At 40.1% G+C, this 26,324-nt stretch overlaps 1 protein-coding gene across 1 annotated transcript in view; it reads right to left on the bottom strand.

The window, feature by feature from the left end:
- LOC130926795 (anosmin-1-like) overlaps positions 1-26,324 on the bottom strand; it is a 163,446-nt gene that overhangs the window by 23,518 nt on the left and 113,604 nt on the right. Inside the window, exons 5-10 of the mRNA XM_057852030.1 lie at positions 24,213-24,397; positions 22,311-22,440; positions 15,589-15,794; positions 12,057-12,201; positions 8,694-8,846; positions 3,836-3,924 (exon numbers count right to left, since the gene is read on the bottom strand). Of these exons, the coding sequence (XP_057708013.1) occupies positions 3,836-3,924; positions 8,694-8,846; positions 12,057-12,201; positions 15,589-15,794; positions 22,311-22,440; positions 24,213-24,397 (908 nt within the window). The remainder of the gene's footprint in view (positions 1-3,835; positions 3,925-8,693; positions 8,847-12,056; positions 12,202-15,588; positions 15,795-22,310; positions 22,441-24,212; positions 24,398-26,324) is intronic.

Raw genomic sequence — 26,324 nt, 5'->3', positions numbered from 1 at the left:
AAGCTGTCGAATTATGTATTAATACTTGTGACTAGCAGAGGTGGGGAGTAATAATTACATTTACTCCTTTAAATTGACTTGGGTAACTTTTTGAGAAAAAAATACTTCTTAGAGTAGTTTTACCACACAGTACTTTTTACTTTTACTTGCCGTAATTTCCTGAATATAAGGCGCACCCGTGTATAAAATTACATATATAAAATATTTATAAATATATATAAAATTATTGTACCCGTGTATAACGCGCACCCTGATTTTAGCACCAACAAATAAAAGAATACAAGAAAACAGCGCATGTGTACAGATACAGAAATGTCATTTTACTGACTGGTGAAACACAGCACAAGCATAGCACATTGGTAGTTCAAAACATTACCGTAAACTGACAATATGCACGGTAATAATATGATCTGGCAACTTCTTCAACTTACCAGAATCCAGGAGAAAACAAAACAGATGTGACTTTTCATTTAAATGCTGCTGTATAACTTGCTCGTTTTATCATGATGAATATATGTTTCTTCCATGGATTGTTACGGTAAAATAAAAGTGAGGACTGAGGTCGGAAATCGGAACGAGCGCATCGCTACACGGTAACAAGAGGAAATATTGTTATTTTGGTTTGAGTTTTACGAGGGACAGATATAGTTGACGGACACAGGAAGTCTGTGTTGCGTTACGTTTGTTATGGTCCGAGTTGCAATAAACGTTGACTCAAATGAGTTCAAGAAACTAAATTCTGTGCTTTATGAAGAGTGAAAAAAGCAGAATTTAACACAGACGAAATCATTCGACCAATTAGAGTGAAGTATTACCGAAACTAAATGGTGACGTCATGTACCGTAATGGTCGGCAACGGATCGCCGCATACGTTTTCTTCAACACAACATGGCCGTGTCAATAAAAAAAAAATCGGTCTTTAGATATATATAATATATATGCATTTCTGTCTCCATCCTTGTACCCGTGTATAATGCGCACCATGATTTTACAAGTTGATTTGGGGGGAAAAAAGTGTGCGTTATATTCGGGAAATTACGGCAAGTAGATTTGTGAAGAACAGTGTTGTTTTTAGCAGCACTTTTAATTTCCGTTTTAGTCTGAGTCTTTTGGACGATAATACTTATTAGTCTTAGTCATATTGTAGTCATCTCAAAATGCGTTTGTCTTCGTCTTGTTTTTGTTGACAAAAACTCAAGACTAATTTTGTGCAGTTTTAGTTGAAGTTTACTAAAAATGTTTTCGTCTGTATGTTTCGTCTGTAAAATTAAAATAATTCACTTAAAAAATAAAGGTTTCCAGCTATTTCGAATGAACTTTGGCAGACGAGCACGTATTGTAGCGTCTACAAGGACAACGCCAACTTGGCGATAATACACACTCGGCAGGAAACAGTATATTATTTTCAATTAATTATACCTACCTGAACGTTATGAACTATATGTAAAAAAAAGTTGTCCGCTTGCTATTAACATTAGCTTAATGCTAACTTGAATGTGAATTCTATGCTAGCGCTACGAGTTACATTTAGTATGTAATAATCACTAAGCACAGACCTTTATAAGGCTCAAGCAACATTGCATATTCTCTCTGGAAAAGATAACAAAACAAATCTTACCCTGTATGCAAGCCTGGAGACTAGAGAACAGCAGCACGTCACAAGAGTAACACAACCAGACACTGCTACAATGCAGGCTAACTACACATAAAATGTCACACATGTGAACATGTGACGGAAACTATGGCGAATTTTCGTCTCGTTGTCGTCTCGTTAGACGAAAACTGGCATTGGTCTCGTTATGTTTTAGTCCCCCAAAACACGTTTTTAGCTCGTTATGTTCTTGTCATCATCATGAAAAAATATTTGTTGACGAAATATTTTCGTTATAGTCATCATTGACGAAAACAACATTGGTGAAGAAGAAACACTACTCTTACTCCACTACTTTAGGCTACACTAGAGTCGTTACATTTTTCCTCTTTATTCAACAAATCGACTTTATTTTTGTAAGAGATGCCGACAGTAGCGCTACCACTTTCACCAATCAGATGTCGCAACAACAAACGCATGGGTAATGGGTCATAGTGTTCTGGTCTAATTTGATGATTTTTGTGTCATCTTTTTGGCATAATACGGTCCTGTAATAAGCTCAGCAACTCAGCAGAGATCCCCAACCATTGGGCCGGGCACCTTTATAAGTCTGTGGCGCATTTGCTACCGGGCCGTAGAGAAATAATAAATAATTTGTTAACGACCGCAATCTGGCCTGTGCCTTTTGACTAATCTGAGTATAAGTTTGCGTACATTGCCCTCTAGTGGGTTGGCCGCCATTAGTGGGGTGTTTGCACATCTATAGCAACCCAGTGTCAGTCAATGTAAACAGAGACTTTAGCTGCTGTTGGATGTGTGCTGCGGACGGCGACTTCTTTGGACAGCTTTGGTTGTCGGCTCCAGAAGAGGAGCAAACAAGGCAACAAAAGCGAATGCAGTGAGAGCATCACATCTTGGAGAACTGTAATGCTAAAGTCAAGAAACCCTTCACGATTGGAGAAAAACTCAATATGCCTGCGACCAAGGATATTTGCCATCAAGTTTTAGGAGAGGCCGCTGTTAAGAAAGGTTGATTCAACATACGGTGAGTTACATCTTCCTTGCACTTAATTTTGGTTTTTAGCCCCATTGTGTTATTTTATATTTACTGTAATTTTCTGCCCCACATTGCCAGTCTGTGAAAAAAAGGCCCATACCAGGACCACTGGGCTATAGTACCTAATAATAATAACAGTTGTGCTGAGAAAAAAAATATACCACTTTTATTATTTTTTTAAATCAGACATTGAAAGCAGTTACTCATAATGTTACTCATTACTTGAGTATTCTTCTCAACAAATACTTTTTTACTTGTACTAGAGCATATTTTTGGATTACTACTTTCACTTTTACTTGAGTAGTATTATTTAGAAGTAATACTACTCTTACTTGAGTAAAGTTTTTGGCTACTCTATCCACCTCTGGTGACTAGTGGTTTTGACTTACTGGCATATGACTGCTGTATTTTAGGTTAGTTTGTCATTAATAGTACATGAATTATAATTGATATTGGAATGAATCGTGTTGTCTGTGTTTTGTGTGAATTAAATTAGTTATTTTTAATCGTATTACATGCATTACTTAGATACAGTTGACAAGGAGGGGCAATTTATGAGCTATTGAGTGTAGATAGGGACATACCTGTGTCATAGTCGTACCACCAATAGGCCAGTGGTTGTACTACAATGACATATGGCATCCCAAAATGTAGCAAGCAATTGGGCACCATCTACTGGCCAGAATATACATTGCAGGAGCAGGTCTATTTATGGCGATAATGGCGATTGACATGGTAAATGTCGATAGAAAGTTTTATATCGTTTTGGCATGAAAGACAGCCAATGAGCTAATATTAGGTAGCATCTGTATCGTATCTGTATCGGCAATATTGGCCCTGTAGTCATTTGGACAATGTCAAAATATGCAGTATGGTTCACCATTATTCTCCTCATCATCTCTGTGTTTGTGCATGAGTTGCGACTCTAGCGAAGAGCTTGTTTGCTTACAGAACAACAATGCAGTGTGAATGAATGTTGATGACATGTAATTTATTGGGCCCTGAAAAACATAATCATTGGCCATTTTAAACAGTGTGTCAGACAAAAAGCCACTAAAATAAAAACCATAGTTTTTACAGCCAGATGATAAGTCAATACAGTAATGATCGTGACAGTCCTACATTTTCCACACCTGCATTGGCAAACCTAATTCAAAAAGGTAGAAAAGCAGCGGCTAGAAACAAACCTGCGTGGAGGATTTTTCTGGTCCCCGTGTCTCATTGTGGTGGCAATACTCTGGCATCCACTGGACGTGGTAGCGGTTCATTCCCGGCTCTGGAACAGATAAAAGAGAAACAGTTTCAAAAACAATTGCAATAAACCCTTGAAACAGAACATCGAAAATCAGTGTTGTTTGTAGTGTTTTGCAGTGTTGTAGCCGGGCAATCAAAACCAGAGTGGTTTTACTACTTCTGTAAAGAAAAAAATATTGCCGTTTTAAAGCAAAGGGCTGAAAAAAAAACAAAGCAAGCAATTTGTTTGTGGGAAAGAGTTGTTTTCGACATCTTTATTTTTGATAGAGTAAACACTTAAGTGGTTAGTCAATAACTATAACTTTTTCAACACTTCTGCGCCCTGGAGTCTGTAATATCATTATCTAACCTGGCAGTATTTGATTAAATACATGAGATAGTACCTTAGACAGAACTCAAAACTTTCCCAGTTGCTCAAATTTTGCAAGTACTGATGAATCTAAAGAGAAAAGTCTTTTTATGTTTTTTAAACAGTCAAGCTGGTTGAAGTTCCCCCACTTGTTTTTTCTGCAGCTGCATTTTGGGACTTCTCTCTAAAAGGCCACTTTACACTTTTGGCAGCAAACACATGCAGTAAGCAGCTAGCTAGTGAGCGGAGTGAAGCGTTTAACAGTTAAAAATCATTCCAGATACTTCCTCAGGGACTTGGTAGAGACTTAAAGCAGAGCTAACAGTGTGTAAATAGTGGACAGATGCAGAGTCCGTGCAGAAGACAGCATTCCAGCTGTTTGCTATCAAGTCGGTAAAATGTCTGTTTGGACCTCAAGCGCCTGAAAAATGAGAGAGTAATCCTCAGTGCAGCCGGAATGGCCTTAATTGGACACATTAGCCCTCGTAAATGCGCTCTCATGAGCTCATCATCAGCGTCGCCCTCCTCTTATGTTACCGAATTCATTATTCATTCGACCGTGCCGTTTGAATGTGTGCAAAAACGCGTCCGATTAATAATTGAGCGGCGCTCCGTTCGCCTGCAGCAGGGGCCGAGGTTGTGGCGGGGAGATAAAAAGGGCCCTTTGAAGAGTTAGACGCAGCGCTGGCACCCGGAGCCCTAGAGCTCGTTGGAAGCAGAAGAGAGGAATTACAGGGTACCAGGAAGTAGAAGGGAGGGGAAAAATAAAAAAGATATGCTGTGCTTGTCTGGCAAAGAGAGAAGGTGGCATGTACGACAAGAAGCGGGACATGAAAAACAGAACAGAGGAGCAGTTGATATGTGGCCAGTCATAATGTCGTGGCTCACTCAGATGACCATGCTTAACTTATTGGCTGCCTTTGATGGCACTAGAAGTTCAATCCATTTGGCATGGGAGGATTGTTCATTCGCTGCCTGCCATCCTCCTAGCTCAAAGGGATTGGACGTCTACCAGAGGTGGGGAGAATAGCCAAAGATTTTACTCAAGTAAGAGTAGCGTTACTTTAAAATAATATAACTTAAGTAAAAGTAAAAGTAGTCATCCAAAAAATGTTCTCAAGTACAAGTAAAAAAGTATTTGGTGAAAAGAATATTCAAGTAATGAGTAACATTGTGACTAACTGCTTACATTTTTTTTTTTTTTTTTAAACAACGGTATTTTTTTTCTGAGCACAAAGTTATCTATATGGACTATTGTTATAATGATACTGTACAATAACCTATTACATAACCACAATAAGCCCCCCACCCCAAAAAATACGTAAAATGAATCATTATTTATCTAAAGAGCATAAGTACCCTCTGGTGGAGAAAATAGTTCCTAGTTTGAATAGTGTAGAGTTCGTTCGTAATAACTATTTTGAAATTAAAACGATGATATATCCTTTTTTCCGTGGTCAATCGGTGCCAAATGAAAACTGGGAGAGAGGTTAAAATCCCCACTTTCGAGTCATGTTGAGGGCAGCTCTCAATATCAAATACTTCATTTTTTACAATGCTTTAGACACCACATGATTGAATAGGTTGGCGTGAAGATAGAACTGCAAGTTTGCATCTGATTGGTATAATAGAGTCAGATGATTATTGTTGCGACGTCTCATTGGTTAAATCAGTCCAGCTACCCCAGTATTATTGGTATTACACCAGGCACGTCTCTACTCTTGGCATCGTTGGCAAAAAATAGTAAATCTGTACATAGAATGAAGAGGAAAATTTAACGACTCTTGTGTAGCCCAAAGTTGCAGGGTAAGAGTAGCGTTTTTTTCTTCACAAATCTACTCAAGTAAAAGTAAAAGTATAGCTTGGTAAAACTACTCTTAGAAGTACATTTTTCTCAAAAAGTTACGCATGTAAATGTAACAGAGTACATGTAATGCGTTACTATCCATCTCTGACGTCTACTAATGATAAAACAATTTAAAGCGTTTTATGTCACATGATTATATACGTCTATCTTTGTCAATGGCACTGAAACAGTTAATAAAAACATTTTATTTTGTTTTTTTTTATTTATATTGAAAATGACAGTATTGTGTTGAGTATTGATATCGAGATGAAAATTTAGTATCGTGACTAGTCTAAGGTATGTCTTATTCCTAAAGTCTCCAAGGTTTGACTTAAACAGTTTATGATTTGGAGTTCAATAAGAATCATTGGTACCGGTTTTCCGTCGTCCTAAAGACTTTGTTTCTGCATGTCTACTGACAACCTTTAGACCCATCGTGTCTTCCTTACTGTTAAGTTTATCGTGAATGGTTATCCGTACCCTGTCATTTGGCTTGTGATTAGGCCTGCACAATATATCGTTTGAACATCGCCATCGCAATGTGCGCATACGTAGTAGTCACATCGCAGGACGTGCTATTTTTTTTGTTTTTTTAAACATGTAAACTTTTGTTTTACTTATAAAAGCAGCAAGTGTGTAAATCCTAGATCCCTTTTATATACAGCAAGCTTGGATTAAACGACATTATATAAATTAAGGATGACCCCGATCTGATCACGTGATTTTTCAGATGATCGGAATCGGGTGAAAAGGATCAGGTTTTTAATCAAAAAAAAGTTTTTCTGCTTCATGCTTGTACAGCGCCACAGCCTCTAGCCCTCCCTTTTGTTAGGCAGTGCGACAAATTGTTTTTCTTGGTCACCAGTGCAGCTTGCGTTTGGTACTTAAAATTAACGATGATTGACAGGTTTGGAGCTTTGATCTGGCTTGATAAAGCTTCGGTAGCTCTACAATCGAAGGCACAAATGTGTCAATCATCGTTAAACTTGCAGCCCAGTCTAAGTGCGTCGTGCCAACTCATTCATGGTGTAAATGAGAGGCAGTTTTCACTAGCGTGAGCATCAGAGCGTGAGTGGACTCACTCGTATGAGTTGTAAGAATGTTAAGGAGAGTGAATAAAAGTATGGCGTTAAAGGTGATGCTATGAAAAATGTGGGTGTGTCTACAATTTGGGCTGGTGTACCTTAAAAAAAAAGTGCAACCAGTGCAACCTATGCAAATAGTAAGTGTGGGGCCTTGGCAATATACTGTATATCGCAATGTTCATTTTTTCTAATATCGTTTAAGCCTATCCGAGACAGAGCTATTCAAGTTACCTGGTGAAAATTCTTCTAGTTTTAGTATCACGATACATCGCAAACCCCCCAAAAATAGCAATGATAGTTTTTCCCAATATCGTTCAGGCCTCTTTGATTGGCTAGCAGCTAACCCAGGGCCTGAAGTCAACTGGCTAGACTCCATCTTACCCATGACCCTGAGCAGTAAAAAGTAGAAAATAGATGTACAGAGGCAATCAACCAGAGCTGTTGCTGTCGCCGCCGCCATCCTACAGTCTTTTGTCTGTTTTGGCCAGACAGCAATATATTATCTGATCAAGTACACGGAGCACTACACTTCGGCGTTCTGGAGAGAACCCAAAGGCCCGAGCTGCTTTGGATCACGATGAATGAGGGTTTAATCACGGTCCAGTTAACCTGTCCTTTCATTTTGTCTGTCACACAAACCAGATGTCCTTAGACTCTGACTCCACGGGCCATCTTTGTGTTTACAGTAGTAGAACCCGGCTCGTCGGAGCCAAAGGTCGTCCCTCGCGTCTAATGAATGGCAGCGGCACATACTGTACGCTGCAGAATTGAGGAGCCTGGAAGAGGATTTACAATGTTCTTTAACACAGTGATTCCCCGACCGTGATTGATCGCAGTTCGCAACGGTCCAAGCCAACCTTTGCGAACAGTTTTGGGCCGACTCCATCTCCTCGCCTCGCTTTTCTGATTCAGCAGTTGGTGTCTCACCAGGCTTTCCCCTTCAAGCCAGGCTTTGCATTCTTGACTCGGGGATGTAGAGTTTGGCTTGGCCCCTGACATAGATTAGTAACAGAACATAGAGCGGCCGATGGGATCTGACAGGTTACCCTGAGAGCGTTGCTTTCAAGGCTTCCATATTTCAACTCGGGTATGAGTTGAAGACTTGGGAAATGTGAGTGTGCCTTCCCGAGCCGTGTGACATCAGTTCTTACAAAACAACAAGGACCGTTTCACCTCCCGAGTAAGGATCTATTAAAGGCAGCTGTCAATAATTCCCAAAGCGCAGCTCCCGCTCGGCGTGTTTATTGTTCTTTACTAAACAGTGGCTCCGCTCTGCCAGCCTGTGTGCAGGTTTGACACCATTTTCCCCCTTTCAGCCCTCACACAAAGACACATTGATTCATTTAGTCCGTCCACACAATCAGCTAACAGATCTATGAAGAGATTCTTCCATTGTTTGGCCGAGTAGAGCCAAGCATAACACATTATTATGGCATTCATCATCCGTGGCCTTAACAGGGTGCTAATGTGATTTTATTAAAGCCATAAATCATTACAGATTTTGTTCATACCTCCGCGGTTCTTCCAGTAGATACGAACTTGCAGCTGACCATCTTGGTAGAAGGGCGTGCCCACCTCCAGCGGGCCAGAAGGTCGCTTTGCCTTGGCCAAGGTTGGTCCAGCAGGGGGTATCTCCGCTTTCTTTGACTTGTGCACCGATTTGACTGAGGAGAGAAACGAGCCATGTTTGCTTCGCAGTTTAAACACAACATTGACTCTGTCATCGTGTCCGCAGCGTGACAACACAAAGACAACAGGTTTCTTGTCAAACCCGAGCAGCTACAACATGTTCTTTATGCATGAATGTGCTGGATCTGGACGGGTACCAACAAGCTCGATTCCCAATTCCAGCCAAGTTTTATACCTTAAAAAATGTATGCTTGTAGCACTGAGGCTTAGTCTGTCTGCTAACAGTTAATAAGGAGAACTTAGAGCGAGTGGAATGCAAACAAACTCAAGGAAAATTGACTTTAGTAACGGATCGGAGATATCACACAGAGCATGGCTTATTCTTTAGATACTAAGCCAATTCAGTTTGGTTTTATGGCACTAAATTTTGAGTTATGTTAAATTTCATGCCATTCCATTCAAGTAGCAATCACCAAGCCCTGATGTATGACGCCTCTGTTTTGTTCATTCATACACTTTGCTTTTTTTTTTTTTTTCATTTTTTTAGTGATCAAGCAAATGTAGGCCTAAACCTGCGACAGGGTTCTTATAGGTTTTCGAGTGAAATTCAAGACTTTTAGCCCTTTAACACCGATGGTGTCAGCGGTAACGCGTTTACGCATATCATCTTCGAAGTCTCGCCACGCTGTAATTACGTCACCCATGTGCCGCTGGTTGGTCTAACTTTAAAGTGCGGAAGTTGAGGTCCACACCCGTTTTTACTTGAACTCATTCGACCAAGTAAAACGGGAGATCATGTCATTTGAGATTTATAGTTTTATTGCCCTCATATATAAACATTAAAATACTGCATGGACCATGTGTTTGTGTCCATATTTCCATCATTTCTTGTCCTTTTTCAAAACCGAAAGCACCATGAAAAACTACATATCCCAGGAGCCATTGTAGGGTCATGAAGGACAGATGTAATTTTAACATTTTTATAAATTTCCGAGAAAGGAGACACCTAAGGAGATGGAGGCGGGGTAGCGGGCCAGTTGGATTGAGCGAGCGACTTTGAAAACTAAATTTAGCGCAAGCTAATGTATTATTTCATCAACTCGAGGAAGAGGGTGAGCCAGATTTGTCGTTGTTTTCGTCGGATGAGTCGGTGAGCTAGAAGTGAACGCAAACGGCGGAAGAGTGGGTTGTGTGACATATTGTGTGACGTAGATCTGTGTCCTGTTCAAGAGGAAACTGAGTATTATTATTAGTAATAGTATTAGTAGTTATTTAACTGAACTAGTTTATTGTCAATATTTTTGAAAAGTCTTTTTTTGATGGTTTTTTTCACTATCAGTCTTTAAGATTTGTATATGGCAGAAAACAGAGAAGGCTGAAAAAGCAGTTTCTGCTCTTGCACCCCTCATTAAAACAAACTGCTGTATTTAAGCCACATGAACTGTTGTGTTTGATAGAACAATATGTTTATATGCTGCCATAGCAGTTTCATGTTACATCAAGCCCCCAAACTATTTTTAATTTGTCGGTTTTACCCTGGAGACCCCCGTGTACAGACACCTCGCAATCACTTTTGTTTCAACCTTGCCAGAAAATGAAGGTAAGTAATTATTTTTATTATTCACAATCATTTTTAGCATAGAATCATTAATTGATGTCTAATATTTAGTATAAAAAACACTTTATAAAATTATTCACTTGCATATTTTAAACTTTTAAACAAATTACGTCACAATGACAAAAAATAGTGTCTGTAAATAGGTCACAGATATCTACCTTATAACTATCGCTTAATTGTATTTTTTTGTTACTGTCGCATTTTCCCCGATATTTTAGATGATGAATAATCGATCCAAACAAAGACAAATTGAAGAAAAAAAAACATTCAAAAGGGTAAATATTTGAAAAAGAAAATCATGACCACTCCTTGATGTCTGCGATTTCTGCATCGCAACCCTTGTTATATTACCGTGTTTCACCCATAAAATCACCAAAAAGTCCTGCTGTGGCCATTTACAGCGGTGTCTTGACACTCGGTGAGACATGCTACACAGAGTTTTTGGATCGAAACAAGGTAAGTATGCGATAATATCTCGTTAAAATTTTGGTGTCTTTAATTATGCTCTCCCATGTTCTCACCTCGAGTTAGGATTTAGGGGTTAATTTTTTTTTTAAATGCCCTCCTGTTCAAAAATGTTCTTCCCCCAGAAAATTGAGATTTTTTTTTTTAGCTTTCCAATGATGTATCACACATGCATATAGGACAATTTTGAAATTTGGCCAAATTGGTGGTCTCAGACTGGAACTTCAATTCACGTTAGTGTTTTCCACCATATAGATGTGTGTGTTCGAGAAACTTGATTGTATGTATATACTTTCGATAAGGTGATGGGTGTCATACCTAACCTCACAGAGATAACGTCCAAACCTTTTTTGTGTCAGATGGTGTATTCAGTCTCGTTTTTCTCTGTTGAATGTTTATCCTAACAAGTTGAATAAATACTAACAAGCTCCAAAACGTTTCGTTGAGCGTGTTTGGTTGTCAATGGGACATCAGTATTACAAATTTTGAAAAAAAAAAAATTTTTTTTTTTTTTTTTTTCTCTTTGGGTCCAAAATGTTGATTATAAGTGGTCAGTGAAAAAAAAAAAAAAACAGTTTGGACATGTACTGTAGGTTATGATGTCCTGAAAAAAGGGACCCAACCAGGCCATTAAAAACATTTTTTTCATTGAAATATAAAGGCAACATCAAAGGCAAGCAAATTTGGACAAAATAGGCTCAAGTGTTAAATGTTTAAAGACATTTTAGAACAGAATTAAATGCCATTTCTGAGTCAAATTTCATGTATGACCTCACAAAGGAAATGGCAACTGAGAATGTCAGAAAAAATTCATGCAACGGAGCATCATTTCAAATTTAAGAATTTTAAGACCTTCATGACAATATTAAATGCCCCTTTCAAAACACTTGATTGGGATTAGTAAATTTAAAACTTTCTAAGAGTTTTAAGTCATCATTCACTGATTCGATCCAGTCTCTCCCAGTCAAAATGAATTGGGCAGCTATCGCTGTCAATGGCAGTGTTAACATACAATTATATACACTATAACAATGAGACTCTCATTGTTGAACTGTTGATTCACTTTCATGGACAAACAAAATCATCACAATGACACCTGACAGAAAGTCATCCAAGTCCGACAGCTGAACGGACTAGTAAATATTATCCAAGTGTTGTTTACCTGCTTCTGAATTCTGGGTGGTGCTGAATTGTAACATGGCCTTGGAACTCTTCAGTCGCACCTGTCCCCAATACGTCACGGCCTGCAGCTCCACTGTATAGCTGCTGTTGCCTTGCAGCGCCTCCAGGTCCACCCAGTTCTGAGCCTGTGACGACAGAGGTGGCATTTAAGTGCTGTTGTGCCAAAACCCAAGCCTGCGGGAAAGCCCTTCTTATGAAGAACACATGTGAAGCTGAGGAAGGCCTCCTCGCGGTGAGGAGATAGCCTTCAGGGCCTAGTGAGGGAGCTGTGTTGTCACGGCCTCCCAGGGTTTCCATTTTGCATTCCGCCGGCCTCTTGATGAGCTCTTGTTATTGAGCGCGTGCGTGTTTTGACATTCTCAAGCCAGCAGGGTGCTTTTGGAGCCCCTAGGTGCCAAAGTGGAAACCAGTAGTACATGTGTCAATAGGTGTCTGGTGTCTCGACTCTCAGTGCCGCATCTGCTCTTCATTTTGAAAAACTAATTCAGGAGAAGACTCTCTGCAGGTGTGTGCACGCTGTCTAGACTGCGACCTTTTCTGCTTGCGTCCTTGATGGAATGCAACTCGTGCGCTGACGGATGAGTGATGCAAAGGAATCACAACGCTGTCATTGGTGCGAAGACAGGAACCGCAGATCCCGATTCGCAATGTGAATTTGATTTTTTTTCCCCCCCATGGAAGCGATCCACAGCTATTTGTGGTTTTTGTGCTCTTTCTGAAACTCCCTAAGATGATGCCAAAGCCCTTTAGGAGTTGGTATCATCTCCAGTAAGAGACAAGCTACTGTATGTAACGTCAAGTCTGATGTTGAACTGATTCTGAGTTGTGAGTTTTTTAACTTTTTATAGGGCACTTATTTAACGCAAAGGCTTTGATGGCACTAGATGAGAGGGACGAATGAAAAATGAAATGAAAGGGATGATAACATTTCCTATTACTGCATTTACGTAAATGAGTTCATAATACACTACACTGTTTTCCAAATTTCTGAATATGCAAATTCACTCTGTCATAACCTGAGGTCTGCTAGTACTTTGTAATTGCTATTTAATTGTACTTCTCATGTTGCGGTAAATTGACTTACATGTCTCTGGTTATCATCACACTTTGTATGCTGTCACTGGTACCACTTCTCGGTTGGCATCACAAAAATTACGCAAAAAGCCAAAGAAAAGACAAGTTGATCCCTTGTATTAATTTAATCAAATTGAATGACTTATGTAGCTTGCCACTGTATTTAGAAAAATAATAATAACACGACTTACATTACAAGTCAAATTACTGTGTTAGGAGTCATTGTTGTGCAAACATTTCATAAAGTGGTTTGTCACAGTACATTTGGTAGCCGCAAGTAAGAATTCCAGAAAAAATGAAGCGGAATGGCTTTCCTAGTGAGTACCTCACAGGCTGTATAAATGTCAGAGAAAATAACTATAATACTGCACATTGCCATGGATTTATACTTCTCATTTACTAGAAGGATTTCATCTCCAATATAGTATCAAAGCTGTAAAATATGAGGCCTGGCAAACTTGCACAAAAACCTCTGCAGTGATAAACACAATAGAAGGAGGAATGTGCTGGAGCATGAGCAAAGGATGTCTTTAATTTGGGGGACATCCAACTGATCTTCGCAAGACCTAATCGATGACGACATACAGGTTAGACAGGGGTTCCACTATTTAAGATGAACTTTGTGCCGTTCTGGAAATCGACGTAGCTTCTGACTGACCTTCACAAACGTAATAGTAAGTCAACATTACGGTATTCGTAATGTATGGAAAACACATGTAGGCCATAACTGATCAGACCCTCTTGGGCCATGTGGAATGTCCGGGCATGTAAACTATTGAGATATCGTGAATCGACTCAGGACGTAAATATTCGGATTTCCATTATTTTACTGATACAGTATCGCAATTTCCGGACTATAAGGCACACCTGACTATAAGACGCCACCCTCCAAATTTGACATGAAAATGGCATTTGTTCATAGATATGCTGCACCGGACTATTTAAGCTGAATCTGTACTCACTTTATTATGGGATATTTACACCAAACAATATTAACCGGTAACACTTTATTTTAGGGAGGTCCTGATCCGATCTCGTGATTTATATCATAGTTTAAGAAAAACAAGCAGAATATATTTGATGTCATGAATAGTTGGACTTGGAATGATTGGAATTTGCATTGCCAAGACAACGGGCAGATAAGGGCATAACAGATACAGGACGCCTTCTGACCACAAAAGCTCAACGTGCGTTATGCAGTTGACCGAGCGAGAGTAATGCTGACAAGCAGGTGATAGGCAAGAAATCTACGAGCCCACGTCTGCGCCACCCATTCCCACAATCAGCTCTTTTGGAAAGTCAAGAACAAATGGCGGGACATCCTGTTTTGCCACAAGGAACGCCTGACAACAAGAAGACTCCACGGCTGAGAATTTGAACACTCAGCACTGAGGCTGACAAAATCTCCAACTCTGGTTTCCCTGGCAACAGAGACACATGGACTCATCAGCTCAACCTACAACGGAAAATTACACAAGACAATGCCCAAACACACTCTTCTAATGGCCCAAAACCTCACCAGAGCCTTCAGAAGACTGAACTCTTTAACTATGGGACTATTTTGTTGACTTGTAATATGTCGATCCTGGAGCCAACTTTCCTCCTCGTCTGGGTCTACTTGCTGTTTTGCCTTGCTGTATGACTGCTATCGACTTGGAATAAATTGTCAACTTGTGTTTCGAAGCCTTTTTCCAGCTTTTAAAATTGAGTCAATACAAGGGGTTAAAACAAACGTGAATGTGCGGAGTTTGGTCTTTTGGCCGGGTTGTTGGTGTTGCGCCACCCCGGGTCGTTGGAATTGCGCTAGCGCGGTTCCGGCGGTTCGGCTGGCGGGATTCCGGCAATCTTAGAGTCAAATTCCTTCACCCCTCACTTCATTCATCCAAATGCAAATCACAGACATATTCACAGTGTCAGATAACTATAAAAAATATTAATGCCATCATTAATTGACTCTAAGTGTAAACTCTGCCAAATCCTAGTGCCTAGCGTGTTGATGTAACTTAAACCCAATACGGCAATCACAATCACAATATCTAAAAATAATAGATGTTTAAAATCTGTCGTCACTTGTTGTAAGTGTGACTAAAATGCCTACATGTAATAAAGCTGAAGAAGCAGACGCAAAGCGCTGCCAGTAGACATAAATCAGCTCCAGTAATTTTTAGCATCCTGTTAGCCTCTGCGTCTTCAAGTACAGTAAATAACGACCCAATAATGTTTCTTAGTGGAAATACTGTATGAATCAAAATTAATGTGTCCTCCTTCAAAGCATAACTGGGTTGACAGGTTATTCAATCAGTCTGAGGAAGGAGTAACAACAAACAGAATCGCTGAATCTGCTCGTGATTGATGGCTTCGCACACAACTTTGGAGAATCCCGAGGAGGAGACCTTGAGTGAGATAATGTTGGAAAAGCAAGAGGAGGGAGTGTTTACCCCGTTGGTGGTCTTTCTCCTCCTTTTCTTGGACGGAACTGTCGATTTAGTGGGTACGGTCCAGCTCCAGAAGACTTTGTAGTGATGTATGGGAATGTCGGGTTCCTCTGGCAAGCTCCAGTTGAGACGAACTGTCACCAAGCCTTCATCTCCCTGCGTCACGTTGGTGACACGCAAGCTGCTGGGGCGCGGCGGGGCCGATGGGTCTGCGGAACGAAGAAACAAACGCTTTCACGGGGGTGACAAAATTCACACATCTGTAGACATTTAAGCCGATGAAGTTCTTTCGGCCGAGTCTAATTTAAGGTGGGGTACGTTTGCAGCCAGAACGCTGAGGGGTGATGGCTGTGACACTGTGTAAAGTAATTAGCTCTCTGCTGACAATGTGCAGTGAGATGTTATGACAGGTGTCATATCACAGAGTGGTCAGCGGTGCTGATGCACAGGGAGAATGCTGCCAATGATTTTTAACTGTATTTAACTCATTCACTGCCATTGGCGGGAGAGCAGTGATTGAGTCTTCCTTGCTTCTGATATCAAAGAGAGAGTGAGATGCCACTTGCCAAGCACAAAAGAAGGGATAGGAAGGAAACGACTCTTTCTCTTTCCTTCTCCCACCTGAAACACATTTAAAAACCTGGACATACACATGGGCTCGACATACCAGCTGACGTTGGCGGCGCAAGACAAATAAGCCTCCCCTCTTTACAAATTGCCCTAACAAAAAGTGGAGCAGAGGCAAAATTGCAATCAGATGATATGGGGCAGGCTATGTAAATAGCAACGCTGTGACCGAATGTCCGGGAACTCATCAGAGTCGTGACAGCTCCCATCAATCTATCAATGTCTTGCCGCTGATTGGCCTGATTGGAGATCGCTTCGAATTCCCCGGAGCGGGTTCCCTTTTTCCCCCCACCTGGTGCTGCGTTCCGCCATCCGCAACACTCTGGGGAGTGCAGGCATGATGAAGGATTGACAGTGGGGGTCAACGTGTCCATATACACAGGCAATATAATACCAGATACACATGTACTTGTCTTTGAAAGAAGTCAAGATTTAAACCCAGAAGCTTACTAACCCAAGGATATTCAAATAAAGGTAAAAGATTATATTGCCATTTTCTGGCTTGGCGTGAATATTAACAGAATTATCAGTTGTTTTTGAAGGTCTGTGCGATTGGAGCATAAAAGAATCTTTCAGTTTTTACGACATTTTTGTAAATGTAGCCTGTATCACAGGCTATTTTTCCCAAATTTAAGCTTGAGAAATCAGATCTTATGTCACGGTCCACTACGCTAATCTATAGGAAGTATCTCTAGCTAAAAAATGTTCATTGCGCAGTCCTGCCAACATGTCAAACAAACTCCTTTAGTGTCATGCAACCAGGCAGCGACATGACGTTAATCTGTAGCCAAGATCTACAGCTAGCAAAAACGTTACGTCAACTCTCTTAGGAAGCCAAAACTACACTTTAAGTTCATTTGGGAGCTGAAATATCGCGTCTAATTTAGATGTATTACATTTATGCATGACTGTAAAGAAGCAGCGTGGGGAAACCCCGCCTGTAATTTAGTTGCACTGCCTCAAGGCAGATTTTTTTCATAATGCTCAAAACAAATCAAGTTTTTAGCAAATAAAACGTATTTTGAATAGAGATGGGGCCAACGCGATCCAATGTCTGTATTGGGTTCCGATACAAGGTTCATTCACGGATCAGTTCGACCCAACCTGTAATGATTTCCGATCCATGAGTCATTTATCAGTCTGTGTCATTTCATGCGCACGAATCTGGTCGCGCTCCATCTTGCTTCCAAAATGTGATTTAGGGTATGCAAGCTCTCTTTAATCTTCTTGTATTTTGTCAACATATACACAATGCTAATGTTGATTTTTGATCCACTTTTGTGAGTGACAGCCATTTTGCCTGTTCACATGTCCAACATCCGTATTAAGATGGAGTCAGCAGTGTTTGTCGCCCATAATCAAGTGTTAAATGACTCCAAAGAAAACTTCCACCTCAAAGGCTCTATTTTGGGCATTTTTGGCTCCAAAATTTTGCTTTGCTTGAGAACCAGGATTTGACACCGATCCTTTGCACGAGTTAAGCCTGAATTTGTGCCCCCTCAAAAGTAGGGGGTGGAATTACTGAAACCATTTTAGCCCCAAAATACCGCAAAAGGCAGCGCAGAGCAGCACAGTGGGCGAGCGGCAGTCAATGCACCCAGAAGGGCTTCATTTTGGTCATTTTTGACTGAGTTTCGCCAGAGAATTAGGATTTGACACTGAGCCATGCCGAGAGCAAAGCCCAAACTGACGCGCCCTCGGCTGCTGCAAGAGAGGATGGTAGGGGGTGGAAGTCCCTTTTTTTTTTTTTTTTTTCCTTCAAGAAATGAACAGAAATGATTGTAATGGCTCGTGTCGAGTGACCATTCCTCCAGCCTGGATGAGGAGCTTTGATTAATCAAATATTTTTTGGTTCATTAGAGGATACAATATACACTGTTGGCCAAAAGTATTAGCACCCCTGCAATTCAGTCAGATAATGCTCAATTTCTCCCAGAAAATGATTGCAATTACAAATGCTTTGTTATTAACATCTTCCTTTATTTTGCTTGCGATAAAAACACATAAAAGAGAATGAAATCATTATCATTTTCTACAAAACTCCAAAAATGGGCGGGACAAATGTATTGGCACCCTCAGCCTAATACTTGGTTGCACAACCTTTAGACAAAATAACTTCGAACAACCGCTTTTGGTATCCATCATTGAGTTTCTTACAGTGCTCTGCTGGAATTTTAGACCATTCTTCTTTGGCCAAATGCTCCAGGTCTCTGAGAGTTGAAGGGTGCTTTCTCGAAACTGCAATTTTTAGATCTCTCCACAGGTGTTCTATGGGATTCAAGTCTGGACTCATTGCTGGCCACTTAAGAAATCTCCACTGCTTTCTCTCAAACTATTATCTAGTGCTTTTTGAAGTGTGTTTTGGGTCATTGTCCTGCTGGAAGGCCCATGACCTCTGAGGGAGACCCAGCTTTCTCACACTGGGCCCTACATTATGCTGCAAAATTTGTTGGTAGTCTTCAGACTTCATAATGCCGTGCACACGGTCAAGTCCAGTCCCAGAGGTAGCAAAGCAACCCCAAAACATCAGGGAACATCTGCCATGTTTGACTGTGGGGACCGTTTTCCTTTCTTTGAAGCCCTTGTTTTTTTCACTGTAAACTCTATGCTGATGCCTTTTCCCAAAAAGCTCTACTCTTGTCTCATCTGACCAGAGGACATTCTTCTAAAACGTTTTTGGCTTTCTGAGGTAAGTTTTGGCAAACTCCAACCTGGCTTTTTGTATGTATCTAGGTCAGAAGTGAGGTCTTCCTGGGTATCCTACCATAGAGTCCCTTTTCATTCAGACGCCGACGGATAGTACGGGCTGACACTGTTGAACCCTCGGACTGCAAGACAGCTTGAACCGTTTGGATGTTAGTCGAGGTTCTTTATCCACCATCCGTCCACATCTAGGGAGTTTAGCCACAGTGCCATGGGCTTTACACTTCTTGATGACACTGCGCACGGTAGACACAGGAACATTTAAGTCTTTCGAGATGGACTTGTAGCCTTGAGACTGCCCATGCTTCCTCCCAATTTTGCTTCTCAAGTCCTCAGACAGTTCTTTGGTCTTCTTTCTTTTCTCCATGCTCTATGTGGTACTCACAAGGACACAGGACCGAGGTTGAATCAACTTTAATCCATTTTAACTGGCTGCAAGTTTGATTTAGTTATTGCCACCACCTGTTATGTGTGACAGGTAAGCAACAGGTGCTTTTAATTATACACATTTGAGAAGCATCACATGATTTTTCAAAGGATGCCAATACTTTTATCTGGCAAATTTTTGGAGTTTTGTGTAAAAAGACAATGATTTCACATTGTCATAAGTATAATGCTAAGTTAAATATATATACACACTTTGTATATATATATATATATATATATATATATATATATATATATATATATATATATATATATATATATATATATATATATACACAGTTGTGGTCAAAAGTTTACATACACTTGTGAAGAACATAATGTCATGGCTCTCTTGAGTTTCCAGTTATTTCTACAACTCTGATTTTTGTCCGATAGAGTGATTAGAACAGATACTTCTTTGTCACAAAAAACATTCATGAAGTTTGGTTCTTTTATGACTTTATTATGGGTTAACAGAAAAAGTGATCAAATCTGCTGGGTCAAAAATATACATACATGGGTCTGAAAAAGCGAATCATTGACTTGAACAAGTCAGGAAAGTCACTTGGCGCCATTTCAAAGCAGCTGCAGGTCCCAAGAGCAACAGTGCAAACAATTGTTTGTAGTATAAAGTGCATGGCACTGTGTTGTCACTGCCACGATCAGGAAGAAAACGCAAGCTATCACCTGCTGCTGAGAGAAAATTGGTCAGGAGGGTGAAGATTCAACCGAGAATCACCAAAAATCAGATCTGCCAAGAATTAAAAGCTGCTGGAACACAGGTGTCAGTGTCCACAGTCAAGCGTGTTTTGCATCTCCATGGACTGAGAGGCTGCCGTGCAAGAAGGAAGCCCTTGCTCCAAAAGCGGCACCTTAAGGCTCGACTGAAGTTTGCTGCTGATCACATGGACAAAGATAAGACCTTCTGGAGGAAAGTTCTGTGGTCAGACGAAACAAACATCGAGCTGTTTGGCCACAATGCCCAGCAATATGTTTGGAGGAGAAAAGGTGAGGCCTTTAACCCCAAGTATACCATGCCTACCGTCATGCACGGTGGTGGTAGTATTATGCTGTGGGGCTGTTTTGCTGACAATGGAACTGGTGCTTTACAGAGAGTAAATGGGATAATGAAGAAGGAGTATTACCTTCAAATTCTTCAAGATAACCTAACGTCATCAGCCCGAAGATTGGGTCTTGGGCGCAGTTGGGTGTTCCAACAGGACAATGACCCCAAACACACATCAAAAGTGGTAATGGAATGGCTAAATCAGGCTAGAATTAAGGTTTTCGAATGGCCTTCCCAAAGTCCTGACTTAAACCCCATTGAGAACTTGTGGACAATCCTGAAGAAACAAGTCCATGTCAGAAAGCCATCAAATTTAACTGAACTGCACCAATTCTGTCAAGAGGAGTGGTCAAAGATTCAACCAGAAGCTTGCCAGAAGCTTGTGGATGGCTACCAAAAGCGCCTAATTGAAGTGAAAATGGCCAAGGGACATGTTACCAAGTATTAGCGCTGCTGTATGTATATTTTTGACCCAGCAGATATGATCACTTTTTTCTGTTCACCCATAATAAAGTCATAAAAGAACCAAACTTATGAATGTTTTTTGTGACAAAGAAGTATCTGTTCCAACCACTCTATCAAAGAAAAATCTGAGTTGTAGAAATAACTGGAAACTCAAGAGAGCCATGACATTATGTTCTTCACAAGTGTATGTAAACTTTTGACTGTACTGTATATATTGTATATACTGAATATTCTATATACAATTAAAATAAATGCAGTCCTTTAGGTGAGCCTAAACCCACAGCCACAGCTCAACATTCTTACCGTCAGAACAAAAATAAATATTTTCCATAAAAAGAACATGTGTATGACTTGTATCATGTTTACATTATACACACACTCTCTTTCTCAACACAGACAGTTGCCAGAGAGAGCAAAAATAAACACCACATGTTTTACCACTGCTAGACATACTAAACACGCTGGAGTTAACTGTTGGAGCTGGTGGGAAACGTTCACGACAGTGTTTAATAACCTTTAATTTTGCATAAATGCGAAATCATATTAAAGGTATTGCCCCTTGGGAGACCCCTCCGCAAACATGTTTTATATGTCGGTTGGCACTCTCCTCTAAGCCGCGGCCGTCTGAAACTTCTCTGAAGCCGAAGTATTCCCATACCATTTTTTTTTCTTCGATGGTGGAAAAAGTTCAGTAGTTTCACCTCCTCATCCGTCGTGTAGCACAGCTGACTCACTGACACTGAGCAACAACCAGTGGGGGGAGGGTTGAGCCTTACAGCTGCAAGTGAGGGATTTCTCCATGCATTTTTGGGACATAAAAAATAGCTAATCCCTCAGGGCAGTGGTCTCCAAACTATTCCACATAGGGCCACAGTTGGCGCAGGATTTCATTCCAACAAAACAAGACAACACCTATGCACCAATCTGGTGTCTTACAATTTTAATCAGTTGATTGTAGTCAGGTGCTGCTTGTTTTAGCAGAAACATCATTGGTTAAACTGTCGGTACTTGATCGGTTGTAACCAAAACCAGGACCCACGGCGGACCTTGAGGACCGGATTGGAGACCCCTGCCTTAGGGACTCTATGACGAAATTTTTTTGCCGTTTTGAAACCTTGACGTTTTCATACCACTGTATACCTTGGAAACGGGTAATCGGCACTTGCCTACGCTCGACATACGACCATTTCGACTAACAAAACTGGTCCTGGAATGAATTCAATTCGTATGTAGAGGTACTACTGTATTTGCAATACTTAGAAATGTTGTCCCCTTTTAAAAAAATATCTATATATTCCAATAGTTTGTGTTCCCCAAAGGTCCACCTGCTGCGCGGTCTGGAGCACAACAAAAGGAGATCTCTTGGTGTCAAGCAGGAAGTGACACTTTAGTGTGTCGGGCCACACACATGCAAAAGCACGCACATGTACATACGTACCTCTCGTGGAGCGGAAGTGTTTGCTTGGCGCTGTGAAACCGCGGGTCCCGTGCACATTGACCGCCGCCACTCTGAACTGGTACCATCTGCTGGCTCTGATGTCGGCCAGTTGGACCCGCTCCTCGGCAGTCTGAGGGACAGATGGGGAGAAGGAGAACAGCAGGGGTCAGGGTTCGCGCCGGGTCACAGCCCCTGTGTGGGTTTGCTGCCACATCAGTCATCTGTGCGTTTCTCCTCACGGAAACTTTCAAAAGACGCCGTGACTTTGAGGAATGGGCAACTGTGTTGAGGCGTCTGTCAGCGCAGCGCTGAACTTTCACAGCTGCAGCGTTCGAGCAGTGTACACGAGAGCTAAAATATCAAGACACCTTACTGTTACACTGACTGGAAGTAAAAATGGAAAAATGTTTTGCAGGTTTACTAAGTTGCAGTATTCTGCGGTGGTTCGCCAACATTTCACAGCAAAAACCACCTCAAAGAATGTTGGCCTCTTTGAGTACCATCATCAGGGCAGTTTGACTTTTGGGGCAGGGGGCACAACATGTTGATGACCCCAAAACGAAGTGTGAGCAATAAAATTAACTTACAAGAATATTTAAAATAATACGTTGATAATGAGCGTTTCTTTGTTTCCCATCATTCTTGAGGGGAATTCTAAATCAGGCTGCTTAAGCAATACTTTTCGCCAAGATCTTCATCCATTGAATCTGGTACGCCCGCCGGTATCGTGCTAATGTAGTTACGCTAGTCAAAAATTGTATCCCCTGGGCGGAGCCATATGGAGGTAGATTTGTGTCTTTTATTATTCAATCAAAAAACAGTTGCTTCAAAAAAATAATAATAATTTAAAAAAAGTTGCTTCAATCAAAATATATATTTTCAACCCAAAAAAGTCGCTTCAATAAAAAAAATTTTTTTTTAAAGAAAAAATGTGTCAAAAATAAATTTGAAACTCAAAAACTAAAAAAAAATTGTGAAAGCTATTTTTCTTTGACTCATTTTTATTTTTTATTATTTTTCAAGTGAAGTTTTTTTTGATTGAAGCAACTTTTTGATTGAAGTAATGTTGATTTGTGTTTGGGCCACATTTTGGCTAGGACATATTTCTCTATATTATTCAATCAAAAAATAAGTAGCTGCAAAAAAATATATATTTTCAAAAAGGAAAATCACTTCAATCAAAAAAACAAACATTTCAATCATAGAAAAAAAACGAAAAAAATATTTGAGATTGAAAAATTTGCATTTGAACACTTAAATTTTCATTGAAAAAGATTTCTTTGATTGAAGCAATCCTTTTTGTGTTTGGGCCATATTATGATTAGGACATTTGTGTCTAAATCACTCAATCCCCAAAAAAGTTGTTTCAATCAAAAAAAATATTTTCAATCAAAGAAAAAAATCATTTAAAACATTTTTTTTTCTCTCATGTATTTATCTGAAATGATATGCAAAGCAAATGACTTTGTAAAGTGCTCGAAAAATAATTTCGACTCGTTATAAAAATGTTTTTTTTGTTGTTGATTTCATTCATTTTTGTTGCAATTTTATTGCTTTAAAAACATACACACACACACATATATATATATATATATATATATAAGTCAATTACATGCAATGGCACTTTTCGGCCACCAGGGAGGCGGGGGTCCTGGGACCCCCTGGACCCCACTTAAAATCCGCTTATGCATCAGGGTCAACATGAACTCTTGGCTGCCAATGACGACGCTAGACGTCCAATCCATTTTAGTTAAGAAAGGTGTGGTGAAAAGATGAATGGTTTGTGTTGGATATTTCTGGATAGACAGCCAAGGACTTATTTTTGTATTTGATGGCGTGTCGGTTGAATAGTAAACCATGAATTTGCAAGAAACTACTGTTTAGGCTATGTAAGTAACCCACCTGCGCAATGGTCTCCCACTCGGTAGCGTCATCTTCACTGGGATGAATGCCAAAGTTCCATCGCCGCTGCACCACGTAGAGGACAGGTTCCACAGAAATGTTGAATTTGGAGGACCAACGTATCTCCAGCTGACCTGAGGGCAGCTCCGCAAACACCAGCTCTTTCCTCGGCTTCAGTGGGACTCCTGCGGAAGACATGCCCGGTGAGCACAGCGGTCCGCAAGTTAACGTTGCGTTTTATGCATTTGCGCAAAACACTCTTCATAAAACTCAGCATGAACTTTTGAGAACAAGACATGATCTCACTGCAATTGGTTGGATTCACACTGTGGGTCAATAGCATCTTCGCTTGACTGTGACGTGTTGTGACACTTTTGGCGGCCGTGGTGTGTTTTAGTAGCCGGGAACGACAAAGTTCACTCGCGTCACTGCACTTTGCAATCGGCCTCTGAGGTGAAGCCGCAGAGTTCCTGTGTGTGAGCTTCATTAAGTGCTGGAGATCAGACTAATGCTCACCCAATACTGAATTTACTGCCTCTGGAGTAGAAGATGGGAGCAGTGATAATGAGATAGTGATTGGACTAGTTAGTCAATAAGCTGTCAAGAGCTTTCCAACGTTACACTGCAAACTGCAATTCTGACACCGTATTGAATACTTCAGTCTGAACGATTAACAGACAAATGAGCAGAATGATGGTTTCCTGTATTTACTTCCCTGCATGTTGTTCACGGTTGCGACTCAATCTGAGGGCTAAGAGAGCAAATAAGAGGTTGAGGATTATAGTACGTGTGTACATGTGTACGTATAGTGCGTGGGTTTTCTCCGGGAACTCCGGTTCCCTCCCACATCCCAAAAACATGTGTGCTAGGCAGATTGAACACTCTAAATTCTCCGCAGGTATGAGTGAGTGAATGGTTGTATATATCCTGGTGCCCTGCGATTGGCTGGCAACCAGTTGAGGGTGTACCCTGCCTACTGCCCGTACTTATCTGGGATAGGCTCCAGCACCTCCGCGACCCTCGTGAGGAAAAGCGGCATGGAAAATGAATGAAAATGAAAAGGATTACAGTACTGATGTATCAAGATGTGTAGTATTTGATCTTAGTTATTAAGTAGAGCACAGGTGTCAAACCCAAGGCCGAGGGCCATAGCCAGTCCACAACATCATTTTGTGTGGCCCACAAAGTAAATAATGTGTGTCAACTTCATGTTTCTTTCAAAAAGAACATTTTACAGAATTCAAATAATATTTACAATTAAATCCTCAAAAAAAAAAAAAAAAGAAATTTTGACAGTTTCATCATTTTTTAAAAGAAATTTAAATAATAAAATATTTATATTTTCAAATAATGAGAAAAAAAGACAATACTGTTTTATTGGGTTTTTTTTTTTATTAAAAAATAACAAAGAATATTTATTTTTTCCCTTATTTATTTTGTAACAATAATGTAAATGAATTGAAAATTGAAAAATCTAACAGAAAACCTTCTGTAGTCCTCAATGACACATGGGATACTACAGAAATTTGAGAATATTTACTGTTTTTCTATAAAAATAAAAAAATAAAAATAAAATAATAATAATGTTAAGTTTTCCTCTTTCTGTTTTTTTTTTAAATGAAATTTAAAAAAAAAATATATATATATATATATATATATATATATATATATATATTTATTTTTTTATTTTTTTTTATGTATATAATATAAGAGAATATTTGCTATCAACCCATTGCCTCCAATTGACAACAATAGATTAAAGATTCAAAATATATGTAAATACAAACTGCCATTTGTGGAGAAATTACGATGGGGCTTTGTTGTTGAGTTGACTGTCAATGGGCTGTAATGGTAAGTTGTTGGTCAAAAATCATAACCACACATGTTTTTCTGCCATTGAAAATGAATGGGAAATTTAGACGTGGATGGCCGTCAATAGCATGGACGTGCATGGCTGTCAATGGCATCGACTTACTTGGGCACCAGTTGGATGTCAATGGGCTGTCATGGTAAATGGTCCAAAATCACAAAGACCTACAGTAAGTCTTTCTGCCATTGAAAATGAATGGAAAATTTGGACGTACATGGCTGTCAATAGCAGCCCATTAGAAA

Source organism: Corythoichthys intestinalis, chromosome 12, assembly GCF_030265065.1.
Source record: "Corythoichthys intestinalis isolate RoL2023-P3 chromosome 12, ASM3026506v1, whole genome shotgun sequence".
NCBI classification, from domain to species: Eukaryota; Metazoa; Chordata; class Actinopteri; order Syngnathiformes; family Syngnathidae; genus Corythoichthys; species Corythoichthys intestinalis.
The sequence above is the reverse complement of the archived record's forward strand: the minus strand, read 5'-3'. Positions and strand labels throughout refer to the sequence as shown.